The 20,230-nt window shown below is 55.0% G+C and overlaps 7 protein-coding genes across 7 annotated transcripts; 3 read left to right on the top strand and 4 right to left on the bottom strand.

Moving 5' to 3' along the window:
* Positions 1-147: 147 nt before the first annotated feature.
* On the top strand, positions 148-2,301 carry B0T26DRAFT_749137 (CwfJ C-terminus 1-domain-containing protein-like protein; the record flags this gene model as incomplete). The annotated part of the gene is made up of 1 exon (XM_060445058.1): positions 148-2,301. One exon carries the CDS (start codon positions 148-150, stop codon positions 2,299-2,301), a length of 2,154 nt encoding a protein of 717 aa, XP_060297561.1.
* A 288-nt stretch (positions 2,302-2,589) lies between these two features.
* B0T26DRAFT_699882 (ATP-dependent rRNA helicase rrp3-like protein) lies at positions 2,590-4,544 on the bottom strand. Its single transcript, XM_060441497.1, has 6 exons — positions 4,234-4,544; positions 3,809-4,176; positions 3,712-3,750; positions 3,548-3,586; positions 2,912-3,490; positions 2,590-2,849 (listed from the first exon to the last, which is right to left on the bottom strand). The coding sequence occupies exons 1-6, from the start codon at positions 4,489-4,491 to the stop codon at positions 2,606-2,608; spliced, it is 1,527 nt and encodes a 508-aa protein (XP_060297560.1). The 5' UTR covers positions 4,492-4,544; the 3' UTR covers positions 2,590-2,605.
* A 215-nt stretch (positions 4,545-4,759) lies between these two features.
* On the top strand, positions 4,760-6,237 carry B0T26DRAFT_644305 (Brix domain-containing protein; the record flags this gene model as incomplete). Its single annotated transcript, XM_060437617.1, has 2 exons — positions 4,760-5,197; positions 5,257-6,237. The coding sequence occupies 2 exons, from the start codon at positions 4,760-4,762 to the stop codon at positions 6,235-6,237; spliced, it is 1,419 nt and encodes a 472-aa protein (XP_060297559.1).
* An 803-nt stretch (positions 6,238-7,040) lies between these two features.
* On the top strand, positions 7,041-8,354 carry B0T26DRAFT_673434 (adenosine deaminase; the record flags this gene model as incomplete). Its single annotated transcript, XM_060439596.1, has 4 exons — positions 7,041-7,085; positions 7,156-7,298; positions 7,395-8,070; positions 8,169-8,354. The coding sequence occupies 4 exons, from the start codon at positions 7,041-7,043 to the stop codon at positions 8,352-8,354; spliced, it is 1,050 nt and encodes a 349-aa protein (XP_060297558.1).
* Positions 8,355-8,981: 627 nt separating this feature from the next.
* On the bottom strand, positions 8,982-10,431 carry B0T26DRAFT_642586 (glycoside hydrolase superfamily; the record flags this gene model as incomplete). Its single annotated transcript, XM_060437457.1, has 4 exons — positions 8,982-9,891; positions 9,962-10,094; positions 10,197-10,253; positions 10,320-10,431. 4 exons carry the CDS (start codon positions 10,429-10,431, stop codon positions 8,982-8,984), a joined length of 1,212 nt encoding a protein of 403 aa, XP_060297557.1.
* Positions 10,432-17,456: 7,025 nt separating this feature from the next.
* On the bottom strand, positions 17,457-18,553 carry B0T26DRAFT_769141 (uncharacterized protein). The gene has a single exon (XM_060446516.1). It carries the CDS (start codon positions 18,281-18,283, stop codon positions 17,663-17,665), a length of 621 nt encoding a protein of 206 aa, XP_060297556.1. The 5' UTR covers positions 18,284-18,553; the 3' UTR covers positions 17,457-17,662.
* A 221-nt stretch (positions 18,554-18,774) lies between these two features.
* On the bottom strand, positions 18,775-20,108 carry B0T26DRAFT_641298 (S-adenosyl-L-methionine-dependent methyltransferase; the record flags this gene model as incomplete). The annotated part of the gene is made up of 3 exons (XM_060437320.1): positions 18,775-19,237; positions 19,437-19,726; positions 19,806-20,108. The coding sequence occupies 3 exons, from the start codon at positions 20,106-20,108 to the stop codon at positions 18,775-18,777; spliced, it is 1,056 nt and encodes a 351-aa protein (XP_060297555.1).
* Positions 20,109-20,230: the final 122 nt, after the last annotated feature.

Genomic DNA, 20,230 nt, shown 5'->3' with positions numbered 1-20,230 from the left:
TAGCTTGGGCCGCTTGACAGGACGATTACATAACTGAGAAATACGTCACTCCAACTGAACACAGAATTGAGCGACATTCGCTAAGCCACGGCACAAGCTCAGAAAGCGCACCCGTATCCGTACCTAGCTCCTTGTCGCGCCGCCAGGATGGACAGCCTCGAGGACTTTGAGAAGTCGATTGCGGCTGAAAAGGCGGAGCGAGAGCGTGCCGCTCAGGCCAAAGAGGAACGACGCGACCGGAAGTCCAAGCACCACCGCCATGAAAGGCCCAGAGACGGCGGCGACAGAGACCGCGAACGCCACGGGAACCATCGGTCCCGCGACTATGAGCCCGGTGACGATGACGGCCATCGCCACAAGCGGTCTCGGCGCACGCGCGACGGCGAAGAGGGCGAGTCTGGCCATCGCCATAGGCACAGACACCGGTCCAGAGAAGGCTCGAGGGACCGCGATCGCACTAAGGAGGTCAAAGATTTGAAGCAGTCTGATCCCAAAGAAGACTTGCCCTTGCCGGACGAAGAGAGGACCCCGACAGACGACCCGCGCCTCGCCGCGCCTCTCGTCCGAGACTCGTGGATGTCTGCCCCGTCAGCCCTCGACGTCGACTACGTGCAAAGGGGTGCGAAGAAAAAGAACCCGCCGCCCCAAAAGGAAGAGCCCAAACGTCAACTGCACAAGCGTGAGCTTAATACTGGGCTCGCCGAGCTAGACGGGCGGACATCGGTTGAGGACTTGGACAGTTCCGCCAAGCAGCAGGTCTCTTACAAGTTCGGCGACGAAGGCTCTCAATGGAGGATGACAAAACTGAAGGCGGTCTACACAGCTGCGGAGCAGACAAATCGCCCAGTCGACGTAGTTGCTATTGAAAGATTTGGCAGCTTGGAAGAATTTGACGAGGCTAGGGAAGAGAAGATTGAAGTGGACAGGAGGCGTGTGTATGGGGAAGGATATGTCGGCAAGGAAAAGCCCGCGGGCGACCTCTACGAAGAGCGGATCGCGAATGTCCGTCTTCAGGAGCACAAGGAAAATTCTCGTCGGCATGATTCTCCGCCTCCTCAACAAGGCATAGTCGTGGAGGACATGGTTCGCCCAGCGGCGCCTCTGGATCAGTCGGCTCTCAACCGCATGCGCGCGCAGCTCATGAAAGCGAAACTGCGGAACGCCCCTGACATCGCAAAGCTCGAAAAGGAGTACAATGCGGCCCACGCCGCATTTAGCTCGGGCGCTGCAGCCACTAATGCGATCGTCCTTGACGCTTCTAACAGCCGTCTGTTGGCTGGTTCCCGCGGCGAGGTGAAGGCCATCATCAACAAGCGCGGTCTCGAAAGGGGCAATGTTGAAGAAAACGAAGACATGAGCATCGACGACATGGTACGCGAGGAACGTCGCACACGGGGCCAAGCTGGTGGCGAGGGCATGCGCCTGGCCGAGCGGATAGCCAAGGACGGAAAGTTCGACAACGACCTGGAATACATGGACGAGAACGCCGAGAAGCTGGCCAAGCGCGTCCACAAGAACGAGGCGAGCCTCAAGAACGTCGCTGTTTCCGAGTACAAGAAGCTGAACCGCATTCTCGACACCTGCCCCCTCTGCCACCACGAGGATCGCCCCCCACCCCAGGACCTCCCCGCTGCGCCCATAATTTCCCTAGCGACGAGAGTCTACCTCACCCTTCCCACGGCGCCCGAGCTCACCGGTGCGGAGGGTGGCGCCATCATCGTGCCCATCAGCCACCGGACCAACCTGCTGGAATGCGACGACGACGAGTGGGAAGAGATCCGCAACTTCATGAAGAGCCTCACGCGGCTGTACCATGACCAAGGCCGCGACGTGATCTTCTACGAGAACGCGGCGGCTCCGCAGCGGCGGCTGCACGCGGCGCTGGTGGTGGTGCCGATCCCGTACGAGCTCGGCGAGACGGCGCCGGCCTTCTTCCGCGAGGCCATGCTGTCGGCCGACGAGGAGTGGTCGCAGCACAAAAAGATCATCGACACGGGCAAGCGCGCGCGCCAGGACGGGCTCGGCAAGATGGCCTTCCGCCGTAGCATCGCTAAGGAGATGCCCTACTTCCACGCCTGGTTCACCATCGACGGCGGCCTCGGCCACATCGTCGAGGACGCCGAGCGCTGGCCCAGGGGCGACCTCTTCGCGCGCGAGATCATCGGCGGTATGCTCGACTGCGAGCCCGACGTCATCAAGCGCCAGGGCAGGTGGACCAGGAGCGACGACAGGATGGACGGGTTCAGGAAGCGCTGGCGCAAGTTTGATTGGACCAGAGTCCTTACCGAAGGTGCGGAGTGAGGTGAGGGGTTCCGTTCAACTGTACAAAGTAATTGAAGACCAATAGGGAGCTCTGCGCGTCTCGTCCTCGCCTGTAGTATAACTGGCCATTTCAGCATCGGGGGATACCTGCGCTCTTTCTCAACAAATATAAATATCAACGGGGTGGCACCGCCGAGAACGTATTGTTCCAATACTTTTTACGGTGAAAATGTGCATTAGTCATCCTTGCCTGATACGTAATGTAAATGTCGGCGCCTTCCGGGTTTTTGCTCATTATCTCCTTTCCCAACCACCCCCCCCCCCCCCCCCACAACCGCCTCGGCTAGCCCTCCTCGGCGTCCATGTGGTCTCGGCCTGCCCCCGTAGGCGGCCCTCTCTTCCTGTGGCCTTTAAGCGTAGAACCCCTGTTGCCACGGTCATCAATCAGTAGCTTCATCTCGTTCCTTGCATGAAGTTGGGCCTCCTCCACCCGTCCCTTGAACACCATCACCTCGTCCTTCTCGTGGGGATACTCTAGGAGCTTTGTCCCAAGGGCCGTCTCGATGCGGAGCCACGTCTCCAGGTCGCTATGGCCAAGGTCAGCTTTTGCTCCTCCACGATGATCTGAGGTGGGGGTGCATAGACTTACTATTGCGTGACTATGCTCAGCGCCTTGCCCGACTTGCCGGCACGAGCCGTTCGGCCGACGCGATGCACGTATGTTTTGGAGTCGCCGGGCAAGTCAAAGTTGAGGACGCAGTCAACGTTGGGGATATCAAGACCACGGGCAGCAACATCTGTCGCCACGAGGATCTCGCGCGAGCCGGCACGGAACTTGTTCAGTGCGCCCAAGCGGGCCGACTGGGACAGGCCGCCGTGGAGCGGGATGGCGCCCATGCCGAGCGTGCGGAGCAGGATGGCTATCCGTTGGGTCTCTAGAACCGTGCGGGTGAAGATGATGATTGTCTTGCCGGTGAACTCGTTGCACAGATACACCAGATACGTGTCCTTGTGCTTGTGCGGGATAAAGATGTAGTTCTGGACCAGCGTCGACACGGTGGCGTACTTTGAGCTGGAGATGCTGACCTTGAGAGGGTCCTTCAGACTGGCTCTCTGCAGGCTCTCGACCTTGTTAGACATGGTCGCCGAGAAGAGAAATGTCCTGCGCTCCCTGGGTAGGAACTTGAGGACTTTCTCGAGAATGGGGCCGAAGTCCATGTCCAGAAGTCTAGCGGTCTCTGTTAGTAGGATAGCCCAGAGCAGATGACGCCAAAGAGCAACTTACCGATCTGCCTCGTCCATTACCAGATAGCGAAGGTTGCGGCTAAAGTTGAGGGGTTAGAATTTGTGCATTCCTGTACGGCTTGTCATAGCGACTAGAAGGGGAAGTATGGGCCAGTCTTGAGACACATCTCGAGAGATGATGTAGGCCCTCGCAAGTCAACTTACAGACTGAAACCCTTGGTCTTTTCCAAGTGGTCCAAAAGTCTAGGGCACAGGTTAGTCATGGTATTGCTACAACTGATAATTGGTGGTAGTAAATCACCTTCCAGGTGTCGCAACGATAACGTGGGGCTTCTTTCCCAGCGCAATGGCCTGCTGCACCATATCCATGCCTCCCAAAATGAGGGCGCACCGGAGAGATATCAGGGATCCCAATGCCTCAAACGCTTGCGCAATCTGGGCAGCCAGCTCTCTTGTTGGCGCGAGCACCAGGGCGAACATGGCCTGGGGCTTCTCGAGGAGGGCCTGAAGGATTGGCAGGGCGAAGGCGACCGTCTTGCCGCTACCGGTTTCGGCAATGCCAATTATGTCGCGGTCTTGCAGCGCGAGAGGGATCGATTGCTCCTGGATCGGGGTCGGTTTCTTGTACCCGAGCCGGTCGCAGGCTTCGCACAGCGAGTCGACGATTCCCTGGGCACCCGTTAGCACACCGGTTTAGGCGAGGCAGGAAAGAGAGCAATAGCCTACCAAGTCCTTAAACGTCGCCGGGGCCGTTTCGTCGCCATTCCCCTGTCTGGACATGTTGTCGATTGTGGCAGACTCGGCCTCGGAACTCGGTGGCGGAGAGTGTGCTGCCGCTGATGGCGGTAATTGTTCCATCTGTGTAGGCGGTGCAGGCTTGGACGCCGACTTCTTTGGCTTGGGAGCAGAAGAACCAGCCGAGTCATTCAGCGGTTTATCCTCGTGCGAGGTCTTCCTGCGCTTTGTCGACATTTTGTTGTGCATTTATCAGGTTAACTTGATTGCCAAACCTTGTTTCCTCTCGGCGCCAGAGTTCGTGAACCTCGAAGATGGTGTTTAGTTCCCAAACTTTTTGGCCTTATCAGAGGTGGGGCTGCTGCGATAAGCATGCTCCACTGAATTTTTTCTGCCGGGCCTGGAATCAGATTGGTAGGCGGGAGAGACTAGATCGTTCCTAAATCCTAAAACTTTAGCACAGGTTTCGAGGACAGGACAACATTGCTGTCCATATATCCCCCAACCACCCGCAAACATGGCCAAGAGACGAACAAAAAGACGAACCCATGCGGGCGCAAATAACCCTGCCACGCCGGCAGTGGTCAACGGCCATGCCGACACGCGCAACCCGAAGAGCATGGTTATTCGCATTGGCGCTGGCGAGGTCGGAACGAGTGTCAGTCAGCTAGCCACCGACGTCCGGCGCGTCATGGAGCCCGGCACAGCATCGCGGTTGAGGGAGAGAAAGGCCAATCGGCTTCGCGACTACGTTACCATGTGCGGACCGCTTGGGGTCACCCACCTCATGCTGTTTTCCAGATCAGAGACGGGAAACACGAATCTGCGGCTCGCCATTGCGCCCCGTGGCCCTACATTCCATTTCCGAGTAGAGAAATACTCGCTCAGCAAAGACGTAATGAGGGCCCAAAGGCGCCCTCTGGGCGGTGGAAAAGAATATCTCACCCCCCCACTGGTATGCATTGCCCCTCCATGCCTATACACCCAGCCGGTCAAAGCTAACAGGTATTGCAGCTGGTCATGAACAACTTCACGACGCCCACCTCGGATGCCAAATCCAAAGTTCCGAGGCATCTCGAGTCCCTCATCACCACCGCCTTCCAGTCACTCTTTCCCCCAATCAACCCACAGGCAACGCCTCTCAAGTCAATACGGAGGGTATTGCTGCTCAGCCGAGAGGCATCTTCCGAGGACGATGGATCGTTCGTTGTGAATTTCCGGCACTACGCTATCACCACCAAGACGGCTGGGCTTTCGAAGCCATTGAAACGGTTGGATGCGGCGGAAAAGCTGATAAAGACCCGGAAGGGTGGAAAGGGCGGTCTTCCCAACCTTGGCAGCCTCCAGGACATCTCGGAGTTCATGATTGGTGGTGCAAACGGGGACGGCTATATGACGGACGGTACAAGTGGAAGCGAGGCTGACACGGACGCTGAAGTCGAGATCCTCGAGAGCGGGCCGAGGAAGGTCCTGAGCGCAAAGGCCAGGGCCACTGCGGCGCTGTTAGAGTCGACCGAGGATGCGGATAGGAATGACAATGTCGAGCGCCGTGCAGTAAAGCTGGTAGAGCTCGGGCCCCGCATGCGCCTGCGCATGACCAAGGTCGAGGAGGGAATATGCTCAGGCAAGATCTTGTGGCACGAATACAAGGTCAAGTCCAGGCAGGAGATGAAGGAAATGGAGCAGAGGTGGGAGAAGCGCCTAAAAGAGAAGGAAGCCCGCAAGAAGCAGCAGAAGGAGAACGTGGAGAAGAAACGGAAGGAAAAGGCCGACAGCAGGAAACCAAACAGCGCCAAGACAAAGGGGGATGACGAGGACGAGGACATGGACGATTACGATAGCGACATGTACGACAATGGGTTCGACAGTGAGGGCCTGGAGGGTGACGCGGAAGAGCAAGTCAATGCCAAGCTCGAAGAGGACGGCAAGTGGGAGGACGAGGAGGAAGAGATTGCTGATGGCAAAAGTGCCAAGACGCGCTCTCTCAAGGCTTGAGCCAATTCCGGGGCTTATCTCATACGCCATGTATCTGAATATAGTATTGTCCCGGCGTCTTTGGTACTTGAGCATGCTACACGTTGATGTTTCGGCCTCATCCCGAGCAAAATCGCTCTCTTAATATTGATCAGTGACCGTATCATCTTCGTTTGAGACCTAGCTGTGTTACCCCTGAGTTCAGCCTGATAACAACATCCTCCACAGTTCAAGCGCTCTCCAGCCTTTAATGGATTGAGGTCAAAATGAGAATGTTATTTGTGTTGGATATATCCGAGTTAAGGGTTGGGCTGTGAAAAAGAACCTTTCCGAGTACTCGGCTGAATGAATCTGAATCTGGTGTTAGCATTTAACAGTTCATCGGGGGCTCTTTGAGATGACGGTCAGTAGACCTTTGCTATTGTAACGTCGAGTCAAGTCAAAAATGGTAATTAGATGGGCAGTAATAACAACCCTTGATTCCTGACTCTACGGTAACTTACTATTGAATACACAACAAAGGCTAGAGGGATGATATTGTTGTTGATAGTCATAATAAGCTGGTGTCTATGCCCGAATACCTCGAATGCACCTTTTCAGTGTACCTTTGGTATATTTGCTGAACTCCAGTTCGTACGTCGTACCGAAGCCAACTTCGTATCCATTAGTGCCAATTAGTAAAAGCGGTGAGTGCTGAGTCTCCACCCGTGCTTCTAGCTTCTCCTCAAGCAGCGAGTGAGGAGGTACTTGCGAGAGTGGCCTGTACTTATCTCCGCTCATCCAAGCTCAGCAGCCCAAATCTCACCGTCACCAATAACAACACAATGGCAGTCAACATAGCCTTCACCAAGGGTCTTCCAAAAGTCGAGGTACGTCGGGAGTCTCAGGCTAAATGAAGCTAGACTACAGCTGACTGAATATTGCTTGATTGCCTGCTAGCTGCATGCTCATCTCACTGGCAGTATCAGCGTCACGACGCTGCATGAGATATGGCAGGCGAGAAAGGACAGCGACGCGTCCTTTTCAATGGAAGACCCTCTGGTCGCCTTGCCGCTGGACAAGGTGTCTTATGATGTCGTCACGTCAGTATTATTTGCCAGCCCCCCCCCCTCAAAGAAAAACACCCATCTCATCTCATCTCATCTAACTCCTCTCCTGTGTGGCGAACTTTGGGGCAGCTTCTTTCCGCTCTTCGACAGCTACATCTACGACCTGTGCAGCAGCGTCGCCGCCATCCGCCGCGCCACGCTGCAGGTGCTGCGGGACTTCCGCGACGACGGGGTACGCTACCTGGAGCTCCGCACAACGCCGCGCGAGAACGTCGCCGCGGGCGTGACCAAGGAGACGTACGTGTCGACCGTGCTGAGCTGCCTCGACGAGTTTGCCGCCAGCGCCGGCTCGGAACCAGACATGATGCCGACGTACCTGATCCTGTCCGTCGACCGGCGCAACACGGCCGCGCAGGCGATGCAGACGGTGGAGCTGGCGGTGCAGTTCCAGGCCCGCGGCGTCGTCGGCGTCGACCTGTGCGGCAACCCGGCCATGGGCGACGTGGCGGCGTTTGGCGAGGCGTTTGCGCGGGCGCGCGAGGCCGGCCTGAAGGTGACGCTGCACTTTGCCGAGATCTCCGAGTCGGCGACGCGCCGCGAGCTGCAGGCGCTGCTCGGCTTCCGGCCCGACCGGTTAGGCCACGTCATCCACGTTCCTGACGATTTTCGTGACGAGATCGCGCGCCGCGATATTGGGCTCGAGCTGTGCCTCTCGTGCAACGTGCACGCCAAGCTCATCCCGGGCGGGTTTGCTGATCACCACTTTGGCTACTGGAAGGACACGGGCTGCTCCATCAGCCTCTGCGTGCGTCGTTCTCTTCCCTTGTACTCACTCACTCCGAAATCAAGAGGTGAGGGATTAAAAGTGTTTGCTAACTGGTCCTTGCTCGTTGAACGCTCTAGACGGACGACGTTGGCATATTCCGCAGTTCCGTCTCGAACGAATATCTCCTAGCCGCGGAGCACTTTAGTCTCGGGCGCGCGGATCTGTTGAAGCTCAGCAAGAGGGCGGTAGATTCTATATTCGGCGGTGAGGCGGAAAAGGAGAGGATGCGCCGACTCTTGACGGAGTTTGAGGCTAGCTTATAACCAATAACTTTTGTCATTTTGATTGGCGCTGATTCTTAAGAAGACGTGGTGCTAGACTTGGCTAGGAGAGTAATTTCTGGGTAATCTTGACATTTTCGCGCCGTTTAAAGTCTGTGATGTGAGATCGGATATAGTTACGGAATAACGTAAAGAAAACTTAATTCTAATTAGGTAAGTAGAGCTGGTGTAATGTCTAGACTCATAGCATTCAGGTGAAAATTACCCAACCTAGGAACAATAGATCGATGGCTCAGCAACAGACTTGACAATATATAAAAAATATTGAAATAGTTACATATTTGAAAGCAAGACAAACAATAATATGTACAGCCTGAAGGCAGCGATGATACAAATGAAAAACATGTAGAGTAGCTCAGTGCGCAGCTGGTGAAAGAGAATATTTACAGCAGAAAAAGGGGGTGAAGAATGGTAAAAGAATGAAGAGAAGACAAGGAAATGAAGAAGTCCAGAAAAATATCAATAAAATACAACAAAAGAAATGTTGAAGTGAAGAAGGGAAACGAACAAAGCGTTAATACAAGGGTAGTTGAGAATAAAAGAAGAAACGGGACCTCTACCTCGCGACTCTAGATAGAATCTACATCTATTCGTCGGACTCGCTGCATCTCACTGGCACTGAGCCCACCATTGACTCAGATAGTTGCACGAATACGGCGGTGCGCACTGCGTAGAGCCGGTGTATCCAATGCCGCCACACTGTCCCCACTGCTGGACTAGCGTGCCAGTCGGGGTCGGGGTCGGGGTGCTCGAGGTCCTCGTAACGGTCATGAGCGTCGTGGGCGGGGGCGGGGCCGTGGTCGACGTCGGCGGGGGCGGCGGCGGCGGGTTGCTGCCGCCGAGGTAGGACACGACGCTGTCGAGGAAGCCCGAGTTGCTGTAGACCTGGCTCATGTCCCAGAACATGACGCCGCCAAAGGTCGAGAACTGCTTGCAGTAGGCGATGACGGCCGAGAGCTGGCTGCCCGATACGTAGCCCGACCCGGCCGCGCTCGTGCTGCCCGGCAAGCCCAGCAGCACCTTGACGGGGGGCGTCTTGCTGCGCGCCCACGTGTCCCAGGTCGCGAAGTTGAAGTTGTTCTGCGTCGCGGCGCCCGGCACGAACGATGTGGCCCCGCAGTAGTTGTTGTAGAACTGGACTGACACGTAATCGAACACGACGGCGTCCAGCATGGCTCCCATGGCGGCGTCGGGAAAGGGGCACTGCGGCGCCGCCGACAGGAAGTACTTCTTGCCGCCGGCTGCCGTGGCGGAGTTCATGCGGTTCCGCAGCTGCACGGCAAAGGGACCCATGTTCTGCGAGGTGGCCTCGAGGTCGAGGTCGAAGCCGTCGACGACTGCTGTGCCGAAGGGCCGTAGCGCGCTGCTGCCGCTCTGCACGGGGCCGAACATGGCCCACAGGTTGTCGGCCCACGTCGACGCCTCGCTGCTCGACGTGAAGCCGCCCTCGGTGTACGTCGCGCCGCCGATCGAGAGCGTGATGGTCTTACCCGCTGCCTGGCATGTCTTGATGTCTGCCCTGTGAAAGGGGTAGGGGAAACAGTTAATGGGATTTCACTCATTGGTTCTGTCTCGAATAAGGTACTCACTCAATCTGAGGGCAGCTTAGCAGTTGCGTCCCGGCAAAGACGGTGCAGTTGTCGCCAGCATTGGCAAAATTGACCGAAGTGGGATTTTTGATGACGTTCAGGAAGGCCAAAGGAATGACATTGAGCGGCGTGTCTGTTCACGTGTGAGAAAACGATCTCTCATTCACATTGGAGATCTGCATCATGGGGAAGTCATGTGAATGGGAAGATCTTTAATAAAGCGACTGCCACATACTAGAGCAGTACGCCGAGAGACGTTGCTGACCGCCCACTCGATTGACAGAATTTTGACCTATCGTAGGAGAGTTAGCTGAGGTTTTTTTAGATGCAGAGAGTGCCTGTATGAGCGCATACGAACCCCAGTAGATTTCAATATTGTTGTTCGCAGACGAACTGAAACCAGCCAGCGCTCCAGGCAAAGAGAAGATGAGGCCGCAGAGGGCCCCGAGGCCGAGAGCCGATGACACCATGTCGGACAAAAAGAAGAAGAAGAAAAGAGCCAAGGAATGGACGGGTCAACGTATGTAATACGCTGCCAAAATGAGAAAAAAGAACGAGGGCAGTTTAGCCTGAATGTTAGCGAAAGACGTTTCTGAGCTTCTATCCGTCTTCCATCGCCTTCATCCAAAACACCCAGGGCGGCAGAGCCATGTGGTATAATATAGCAAAAAAGGAATATCGAATTTCTTACCCTACGGATATTGGCGATGTCTTCGAAAACCCGTGCCGCCTGTCCCGGGCATGGCCCATGGGGGTTCGAGTGCCGGGCTTGTGACGTTGCAGGCCTTTGGAATCGAATCACATCGCCCACTGGGGGCTTCAGCGAGGGTAGGACTGGAATTGAGGCACATGCCGCTTTCATGGCTACGTGACTCTGGCGGCTACCATTGGGCAGATGGTGCCCTCATGCCAAGGTTCACGACCATCTCGGCGGGTCGACCCATCCTTCGGCGGAGAGCAAACATTCATGGATGGGAGGGAAGTGCGGAATGAGGGTGGGTTGACTGGGCCCCAAGAGACCCCTAATCTCCGGGGCATTAGGGGTGCATTCTTGAGCAAACGTGCAGTGTAGTAGCTCCAACTGAAAGTGATAGCTTGGGTTGTTAGCAGGTGCTTGTGGCGGGCTGTATCTTATTTTTCATTGCAAATTAATTCCTGACCCGCCTCGGCGGATATGAATTTCCTGGGCCGCGGAGCGTGGTGAGCAGGTGTGCCGAGAGTTCATGGCCGTGATTCGAGTTTCTGTTGTGCCCACAAAATTGGGCTTATTCCGCTATTCCATAGCCCGTAGGGTGTGCTGCCAATGGCATTCGAGCGTTGGTGGTGTGGGAGATTAAAACTCCGGGCTGCTCATGTGGTGCAGAGTGGAGATTAGAGCCTCCTTGTTGCTACCAAAATGCGGCATCGAATGCACACAATCTCGGCCATATTGCCTCTCTTTGAGACAAAGTCTAATCGGACGTCGGTCTGGAGCTGAGAGTAGTGACGGAATGAGGTTGCCTGCGGGTGTTCCCTTCAGATCTTGGGTGCAGTGCCGAGTGACCCCCTTACAGGGCCGATGCAGCTTCCTGTTGCGGACTAGCAGACCGACCATGCTCCAACGCTCTCACACCCCAAACCGCATCTGCTGCAACCGCATGCAGGTAATTAACGCGCGTGTTGGTCACCACGCGCCCAGGTCCCCCGTGCTTCCAGGCACACGCGTGCCACTTCGACGCAGAGGGGAGAAAGGGGGTGGCCTTGGATGCGACCTTTGCCAGCCTCGAACCTGGCCGTGGCCGCTAGGCCCTCGTCTTATCACCGAACCCGTGTGCCGTGACAAGCGATAAGGGGCCGTGTGGTCGTGTGTTCACGATCCATCTCCCGACGGCGACCGACAATCGTAACGTTGCAAGATTCCTTTCTCCTAAATCGTACATCACCGACCAGCATGAGTTCGGGAACCTACGGCTCTTGAAGCGGCGCAGCCGAGGGCTGTTGTTGTGGGCGGCAACATGTTTGTAGAGACCCTGAGAGGTCTAAGCCGTCGTTTTCCTCTTTGCAGCAGCGTGTCGCCGACGGCAACCCTACTTTGTCCATTTCTGTGATGAAGATGGGTCGCTATGTGTGCCTGCAGCCGCTAGTTGGAGATTAGAAACAGACTATGGACGTAGCGGGTGGCTTCGTTTAGACTAAATGGTGGTTACTCTTGAATAATTAGACCCGAATATGTAGGAGCGCTTTGACACCCTTTTGACCGAGCTGACTTGGTTGGTTTATGGCTGTGGCGACGTTTCACTTCAAGTAAAGGTTTCGTCAAAGTGGCTTCCACTTCCATGTGAGATGCATTGCGAGCGCGCTATCGCATGTTACCTTAAGCGCCAGCCAAAGCTGTTTCAATCCAGTCCTATCGCGAGGCTAGAGTTGGTCAGAGGGACTTGTCGGCGTCTTGGATGACGAGTTTGTTGACAAATCCCAAGCAGAAGCAAGTGATTTGTGCCATAATACTCCTGGTTTTGCGGATGGCACTGGCCAACGAAATGTGAGCGGTTGGTTCGGATGACGTCACGTCTCCCATAATTGAATAGCTCCTTCCTTGCTTGAGCGGGAGTGTGTACTTGGTCTTCGTCTCTATCACAGATTTTTGCATAGATACCTCAATATCTGCCTTGGTAGGATGGTACCCAATCGCAAACTCAAGCATCCTTCTTCGTGTTGATTAACATAATGGAAGGAAGACGGGAAGCTTCTAAGGCAGTCGCCGTGACGACGAGAGCGCGCTGAGGCATGCTCTGAAGCACAGGCAGTGAGAGAATAAGAATAGAACATGGGCTTGCAAGTCGCCAACCGCAAAATAGAAGCACCCAGTGGCCCGAGTGCCTCAGGTTTTCTCTCCAACTTGGAGGAGAGATGAACTGTGAAGGAAGGTCCAGAATCCTAATTATCTCAATGTTCCACCAAAGAACTGTAGGCGGGAAAACTCTGCTGTTATTGATATTTCAATTCCGTGGGAAGTCGCGATCAACCGTAACAGTCTGTCAGCGTGGAGTGCCAGTGCTATTGTGACTCAGGTGGAATTCCAGGTGCTAATCAGCTCCTTCCCTGTTCAACATCATTGGTTGCTCTAATTGAAATTTACTGAAAACAAAACGAAGCACCCACCCGCAGGAGTGTCAAATGGCATGCCATACTTCCTAACCCTGTAGAAGGGCTCAGGTAAGTCGCCTTATGATTAAAATCCAACAAGACGGAATGAGAATGAGATAAGAGCAAGCAGCTCACCCCAAGTCTCTCATCGCAGCAAGCCCTGAAAAGGCAGGTACGCCGGATCAAGGTGGTCACAATGGAGGCAACAGAGAGGGCGAGCAATGACTGGTATTGGGGTAAGACTTCAACCTGGCCCTCGCAAAGGAAGGGGGCGAGGGCCACTGTTTATATACATGCTCAGGGGCTCGGTCCCGGGTGTGCTTGTGAAGGCAGGGCGCCCTGCGTTGGCTTAGTGGCTCATGCCAGCCGGCAGCAGTCTGGCCAGTTGGTGCCAGGTGGTGGGCGCGCGCAAGGGTGCGCACGTTGACAGGTGCTTGGGGTGCTCTTTCCTTACATGACGGCAAACGCGTATACGATAAGTTCTGGAAAGGACTCGTAGTATAGCTCGACCCCTGTACTATTAAAGTCGCGACTCCAACCATGCGTATAACACCAGCCAAGCGTGTAACATCAGCCAAGCGTATGATACCAGCTAAGCCTATAATACCAGCCAGGCGTACTCGTAACCGTACCGTCAGTTTCGCTATTTTCCAGTCGAGCGACGAGCTAAATAACGGCGACGAGTCAAATGATAGCGACCAGAGCGATAACGAGGATCGGATATACTGACCTTTCATGACCATCGGTTCCTCAGCCAGCCAAACGCGGTCGATGATGAAGAGGATTGCCGGGGTCAAATAGCGTTTAAAACTTTATTGCAGGCCATCTCCCACCGTTATAGTAGACGGGAATGGCGTAACGGCCCATTCCTTCTCCAGTTTACTGATCTACATGCAAGCAACATATTCGTGGACCAAGAATGGAACATTACGTGTTTAATTGACCTTGAGTGGGTCTGCGCTCTGCCTGCTGAGATGCTCGCGCGGTACCCACTGACTTACCGGATGTGATATTGACGGAATAACAACAGAAGAGCAATTTTCTGAGTTTAATATGGCGTGGCAAGGGTTTTTGCATGTATTGGAGGATGAAGAGCACAAGATTGCGGCAGATCATGACATCTCAGTTGCGAGGGCCATGCACGATATGTGGGAGTCAAAAGGAGTGTAGTTTTGGTTCTGTATGGACTCTATGAACGCCTTGTACGTTCTTCCGCGCCAAATCTGCCCCTCAGGATATCCGTCTCTGGAAGCGAAGAAGGTCGGTTCAGAATTTTGGTGTGAAAATCCGGGGAATGTTCAGAAGCAGCTTGCCGATAAGGAACGTTATATGGAGGATCTTTGGCGTTTGTTCAACAAAGAGGTAGCTGTTAAGGAGTAGGATGACGTCGGATTGCCTTCCAGGTTGCAACTGCAAGAAATGGGTTCGAGAGCGTGGTAGTAACCAGAACTGCCAAGTCTTCCAGAAAGGTACCCGTGACCACAGTCTCCTCACCATCAGTTGCTTTAGCCCTTCTTCTTTTCTTCTTCCTCTGTCTTTTCCTTCTCCTTTGGTCTCTCTCTGCTCTCCTTCGTAACCTTCCCGACGTCCTAGACGCTTTTGCCAAATGAAGTTACAGCGGCCATGCCGTCAGCCTTGCCGCTCTTGCTAAAACTAGCCTCCTCGATAACACCACTGTACTCTCCCGAGGAGTGGCTACCGGCGTCGGCCATCGTTTCGTATTTGATCTTGGTTCGATTGTCCAGGTGACAGCATGAATAAGTTGAACAGAGACGTAGAATAGAAGGCCTGGAGGCTCAGATAATTGCGGATGCAAGGTATCCATCCAGCCTTCGACCCCCCATCCCCCTATAATTTTGGTGAGCCAATGCAGCTACCTTAGTTGGGAGGGCTAGAACAGTGCCTTGTTGGCCAACAGTATGTAGTCACGTCATTGGTTTTCCGAAATCATCCCCCGTATTCAGGCTTGGGAAGCAATCAACGCAACAGCCACGAGCCTTAGCGACAGAACGGACGGTCTTGTTGCCTCTCTACCTCTGCCTAGCGTCTGGGGAATGGACCTTGCTTGCAGCTTGTGTTACCATGTTGGTTCGGATCGTGCACTGATTGGTGCCATGAGTCTTCAATGCATGTGAATGTCTGTTCTTGCCAATATTTACAGTTCCAGAAACAGTTCAATAGTTTGGTGTTCAATAATGGTCTCAGAACCCTGCGTCTTCTCATAATAATTAAGGGACCATTCCTAGTTCTAGTTTTGGCAAAAGGTTCTCGTTCAGTCCAGGGGCCGAGATGGTTTTGGAATTAATTATTAGGCGAAGAACTCCAGCCACAAATTAAAAGGGATAAGTATGATTGCACCATAAATGCCTGTTGAGTAGCGCAGATTTGGGGACTCGCAGATTTGGGGACTCGCAGATTTGGGGACTCGCCCAACAGTGTTTCCCGGTTTATCATCAATGTGCCTTAATACTTGGGTAGATATTCGCTGAAGAGGTCTGCCGTGTGCCCCGCTACGGTTCATTTGTGATGGATGGTGTCCAATCATATAGAGAGAGTCGGGCTACTCGGACCGTAGAAATCGTCCATGTATTCGGACCGTAATAATATTAATCTGCAAAAAAAGGTACATGAAAGCCTGAACTAATGGTGCTGCAACTGCACCGCGGCTTGTATCGGCAGCCGATGGGAGCCGTACCTACTGGGCCATTGATACTATTCCTTATGGTTCTCTTGTTCCCGAGCATGGGAGCAATACAGAATCGGCGCATCACGCCTCGCACACTGCCAGTATCTGCCCTCAGCTTTCGAGCGTCTAACCTAATCATTTCGGACCTTACTCTTCATGATAAGTCCGATAAACTCGGCATATGACTTCAATTACTTTATATTAAGCGGTGTTATGCTAGACTAGAACCAGGAATTGTCCTCTCAAACCTATCGAATGTCAGCGCTCTCTTAATTCATTAGCGCTTTGTTCACAAATGCAGCTACGCTGACCACACTCGAAGCTCTCGTTTATATCGGGCTTTACTCTTTGGCCTTGGTTCGGTGTGGTTGCCTTTTTGGTGGTGTGCAACGTTGGCAAGGATATTCCCCAGATCGCCGCCTCCCCTGGTTGCCTTGTCTTCGCTGGGCTGCCGCTCCGGTCCGAAAGTCCGCTGTCCCCGGAATGTGGGGAGAGACCATGGCGACATTAGCGAGAGAGGGCTGGGTTGTTTGGAATTTAGCCTTTTGCAACCTCGCTAAGGTCCGGACCTCCTCAAGCTGCATCGAAGCGATCGTGAAAACAAACACACACGGCTCCTTCTCCAGTTTCTGGCTTATCTTCTCCACGGCATGCCGCGGAGAGTTGTTGTCCGCGATTGACGACGTCAACTCGAATCTCGATTACGAGATGGTCCAATGGTTCGCACAATCACGTCACTTGTTCACGCCCACACCGTCGAACTTTCCAGAAAACTGCACTAGCCCCTTGATCAAGTCGTCTGGTAGCCGATGCCGCATCTAGATTCACGATGCGACCCCCGCATTGGTATTGAGGGCAGAAACACACTCTGTCTGGCCGGCACCGACGCCCATTGGTGGTGCCGTGGCGTGGTTTAGTCCTGACATCCCGACCCAACCAACCCTATCTTGGCCCAGATTTCAGGGCAGACAAGAGTCTCTATCTCGCCTCCTTTCGATAAGCTTACGTCGACCTCAATTCCTGTGGTTACAATGGCCCCACTACGAGGGCTTGGTATTGAAATGTAAGTATACTGCATCACCGGCAATTGACTGGCTAAATCGATGCCAAGACTTACCAACATGTCTTATCAGTTCATGATTGAGGAGCTGCCCTGACCCCAAGGCTTGGGCAATGGGAGCGAGCGAAATCCAGGACTGTGACCCGTACGGTCTCGAACACTTCCCATGGCTGACCGGGTTGACGGTCCTATGTGGTCTAAAAAAAGACACAGCACACACCTGGAGGGCAAAAGCCAGGCTCAAATCTGGCTATATGAGGGACGGCACCGGCGTCAGAGCCAACATGATAACCCCGCCGCTCTGGTTGGGCAGGCATATAGCCCATCGCATCCTCATCCCCTATATTACCGGGAACGACGTTACTAACACGGGCTGCATATTGAGGAGTCAATCTATACGCAGCGTCCGGGGGTAATAGGTCGATTCTTCCATTCACCTTGGGGGCCCGCAGCTTTGACCCCGACACCAGCGGGAGGGGGCCTTGTGTCCTACACTGAGAAAAGCACTCATTGGGTCATCAGTGGCCCGGCTGATGTGCTCAAAAAGCCTCGTCACACCATCTACCTGACGTTGCACCTTCAATATCTGCGGCCTTGGTTTGCTGCCGTTGTTGACCTTTGTCTCCTCCGCCTGAGATGGCAACAAAGCAAAGCAAGGGTCTACGGGTTTCAAGTAGTCTCTGAACGTGAAGGCGCGGCGTGAAGAGCTTATGACAGAAGCTACCAACCTCGCTTCCGCTCAATGCATCCATGTATAAAAGCCAGCCCACCATGACGTCCGAGTCTAGTTCTCGCTCAAGCCAGGCACATCAACCAGCCAGCAACTTCATCACCTATCCAAAAGCCTCCCGTCGTCTATGCAGACTCTATCAAAATGACTCGCATCTTCGTTGCTCTCTTGGCCGCTATCGCGGCCATCCAGCAAGTCGTTGCTGTCCCTGTCGCTCAGGGGGCTGAAGTTGACGCCCGCCCCAAGCCGACGGCCACGGGACACCACCGCGGCCCTCCTCCCCACCCCACGGCCGCGGTCCCGTCCCGCGGGCCTCGTCCAACCGGAGGCGTTCCTCGCCCGACTCCTACGCGGGCTCCTCGGCCGCCTCCCACGCGGGCTCCCCGGCCGCCTCCCACGCGGGCTCCCCGGCCGCCGTCTCGCGGCCCCCCTCCCCCCCGGGCCGTGCCCGACGAGGTCGAGGAATATGCCGCCATCGAGGCTCGCGCGGAGCTGAAGCCGCCCCACCCCACCAAGGCTCCTCACCCTCATCCCACCAAGGCCCCGCGCCCCTCCAAGGCACCACATCCGCCCCGCCCCACCCGGAGCGCCGGCAAGCCCCTCCCGTCTCCGACCCCGAGCAAGCAGCCGCTTCCTCCTCGTCCGACCCGCGCCCCTCCCCCGCCGGCTAAGACCCCTACTGCCGAGGAGGAGTATTAAGGCAGTCAGTACATACTGCATAGGTAGAGCTGGCTTTGAAGAGAGATCAGAGAACAAGAGTAGTGTTGTAACTGGATGTGGTTTGAATACCGCTCGTTGGTTCGGTTTTGGTGATGCACTTGGTTTCTTTGTGAGGAAATATTTCAGTCGCCGGGTGGTTCACGTATCAAGATAGTAACATGAAAGAAAGAGAAAAAACAGTGATTGTGCCATTTAACTCGTAATAAGAGCTGGAATGGACTGATTGGTTGGCCCTGTACCTAATTACGTGAATCACTCAAAAGGGAAGTGAAAATGCTTGAAAATGCTTGAATATTGTGTCGATATTGATTGTGTGTTGGGCTTCATTTGCCAGCACTCTGTGTGTTGTGTGGCATGGCATCCGCCCGTGCTACATACTTTGCGTTGCCGTCCTTCCCCGTCCCTCCCATTCCGCTGCCGTTGATGCCGAATATCAACAGACACTCCCACCTCTTTTCGACTCTCCAACCCAACCCCCCCGACCCACTAAACTATGCACCGTCGCTCTCCTCAGGCTTCTGCCCGTACCAGAAATAGTAATAGCAGTACCGGTGAATGCTACTATCTCTAGCCGTTTCGCGGACCCTTGCGGCCCAGACTTCGCGCTCCGTCTCGGACATGCCGATACCCGCAAAGACCTTCACAAGCGACGCCGTCGACTGCGCGAGCGCCTCGCGCACGTAAAGACCAATAAGGCGCAGAGTCTTGTCGCGCGGCCACGTGCCCACGGGCAGCTTCTTGCGCACGCACGCGACATTAACAAAGCCCGCGCGCTCCAGGTACTCGCCGACGCGCGAGCCCAGGTCGAGCTGCAGGCCGAAGCGCGCCATGGCCTCGCCGCACAGCGCAAAGTACTGCTTCATGACGTCGCGCTCCTCGTCCATGCTGCCGTCGTCGCAGAAGGGCATGCCGTACGACTCTTGGAACTCGACCCACCCGCCGGGCTTGAGGTGGCTGTGTTTCGCGTGTCGGGCGGCAACGCCCCAGCAGTTAGTTTCCTTCCTTGCTGTTGTTTTCTTTTTTACTCTTTTCCTTTTGATTATTTCTCCCCCTTGGGGCCTCCAACCATCGACATCCCGCACTTGCGGAATCGAAGATGGAGTAAAGAAGTGACAATTTAGAAAATCAGAATGGAAACCTCGAGAGGACATACCGAAAAGTCTGGTCGACGGCCTTCTGCAGATCCCGCAGGACCAGCGCCATGGTCCGAAAGTGCGCAAAGTCCCACCCGGACCCGCTCGCCCACTCGTCCTCGACGTCGTCTATTATGAAGCGCACATTGGGCGGCACCCATTGCGGCTGGATCGGCGACAGGTCGAGGCCGAGGATCTCGGCGCCGGGGAAGTGGTCTCCCATCTCGATGGCCCACATGCCCGTGCCGGTGCCAATGTCGATGATTTTCCGCGGGTTGTCGCCGATGGGCGCGAGGAACAATTTGCCGTCCTGATTCGTGACCGCAGTGCCTGCATTAGCTTCGATGGAAGTAACTTTGGTTAATCAAGATGGAGGGGGGTGGGCGCACTGTCAGTTCCATCATCATGGCGTGCTTCATGTCTTCTCTGCTCTGCTCGAGGTCGTCGTTCGGGATCGGATATCGGCCGTGTTTGTAGGCGTGGTAGCGCCGCCCATTCTCGTAGGCGTGCTGGTAAACGCTCGACGTGACGGATGTCGATGCGTTTGACGACGAGGCGTCCCAGCCCTCGGCGAGAAACTCGTCCTCCTCGACGAGCCCGTCCTCGGCTTCGATCACGTCGTCGGGCCTGCCGTCGTCGTTCTCAGTTTTGGGCGGCGACAACTTGGGCGAGCTGCTCTTTGGGGACGGCATCTTTATCGGTGCGGCGTCCGTGGCCGCTGCCATGGATTCGTGAAAGCGGCTCGACATCTCGGTCGAGATTGTTCATTACTCGTGCGGCCAATCGGAAAGGCGGAATCTAATTCGTACAGAGC

The sequence above is a fragment of the Lasiosphaeria miniovina genome, assembly GCF_030549165.1.
Source record: "Lasiosphaeria miniovina strain SMH2392-1A chromosome Unknown B0T26scaffold_3, whole genome shotgun sequence".
In the NCBI taxonomy this organism is placed as follows: Eukaryota; Fungi; Ascomycota; class Sordariomycetes; order Sordariales; family Lasiosphaeriaceae; genus Lasiosphaeria; species Lasiosphaeria miniovina.
Note: the sequence above shows the minus strand (reverse complement) of the source record. Positions and strands in the feature narration are given on the sequence as shown.

Excerpts from the sequence above, each read along its gene's own strand:
- B0T26DRAFT_699882 (XM_060441497.1), bottom strand. The coding sequence starts at position 4,491 with ATGCACAACAAAATGTCGACAAAGCGCAGGAAGACCTCGCACGAGGAT. Across the intron at positions 4,177-4,233 it reads CGGCGACGTTTAAGGACTTG|GGAATCGTCGACTCGCTGTG; the intron begins GTAGGCTATTGC and ends ACGGGTGCCCAG. Across the intron at positions 3,587-3,711 it reads AAGACCAAGGGTTTCAGTCT|CCGCAACCTTCGCTATCTGG; the intron begins GTAAGTTGACTT and ends CCTCAACTTTAG.
- B0T26DRAFT_769141 (XM_060446516.1), bottom strand. The coding sequence starts at position 18,283 with ATGCAGTATGTACTGACTGCCTTAATACTCCTCCTCGGCAGTAGGGGT.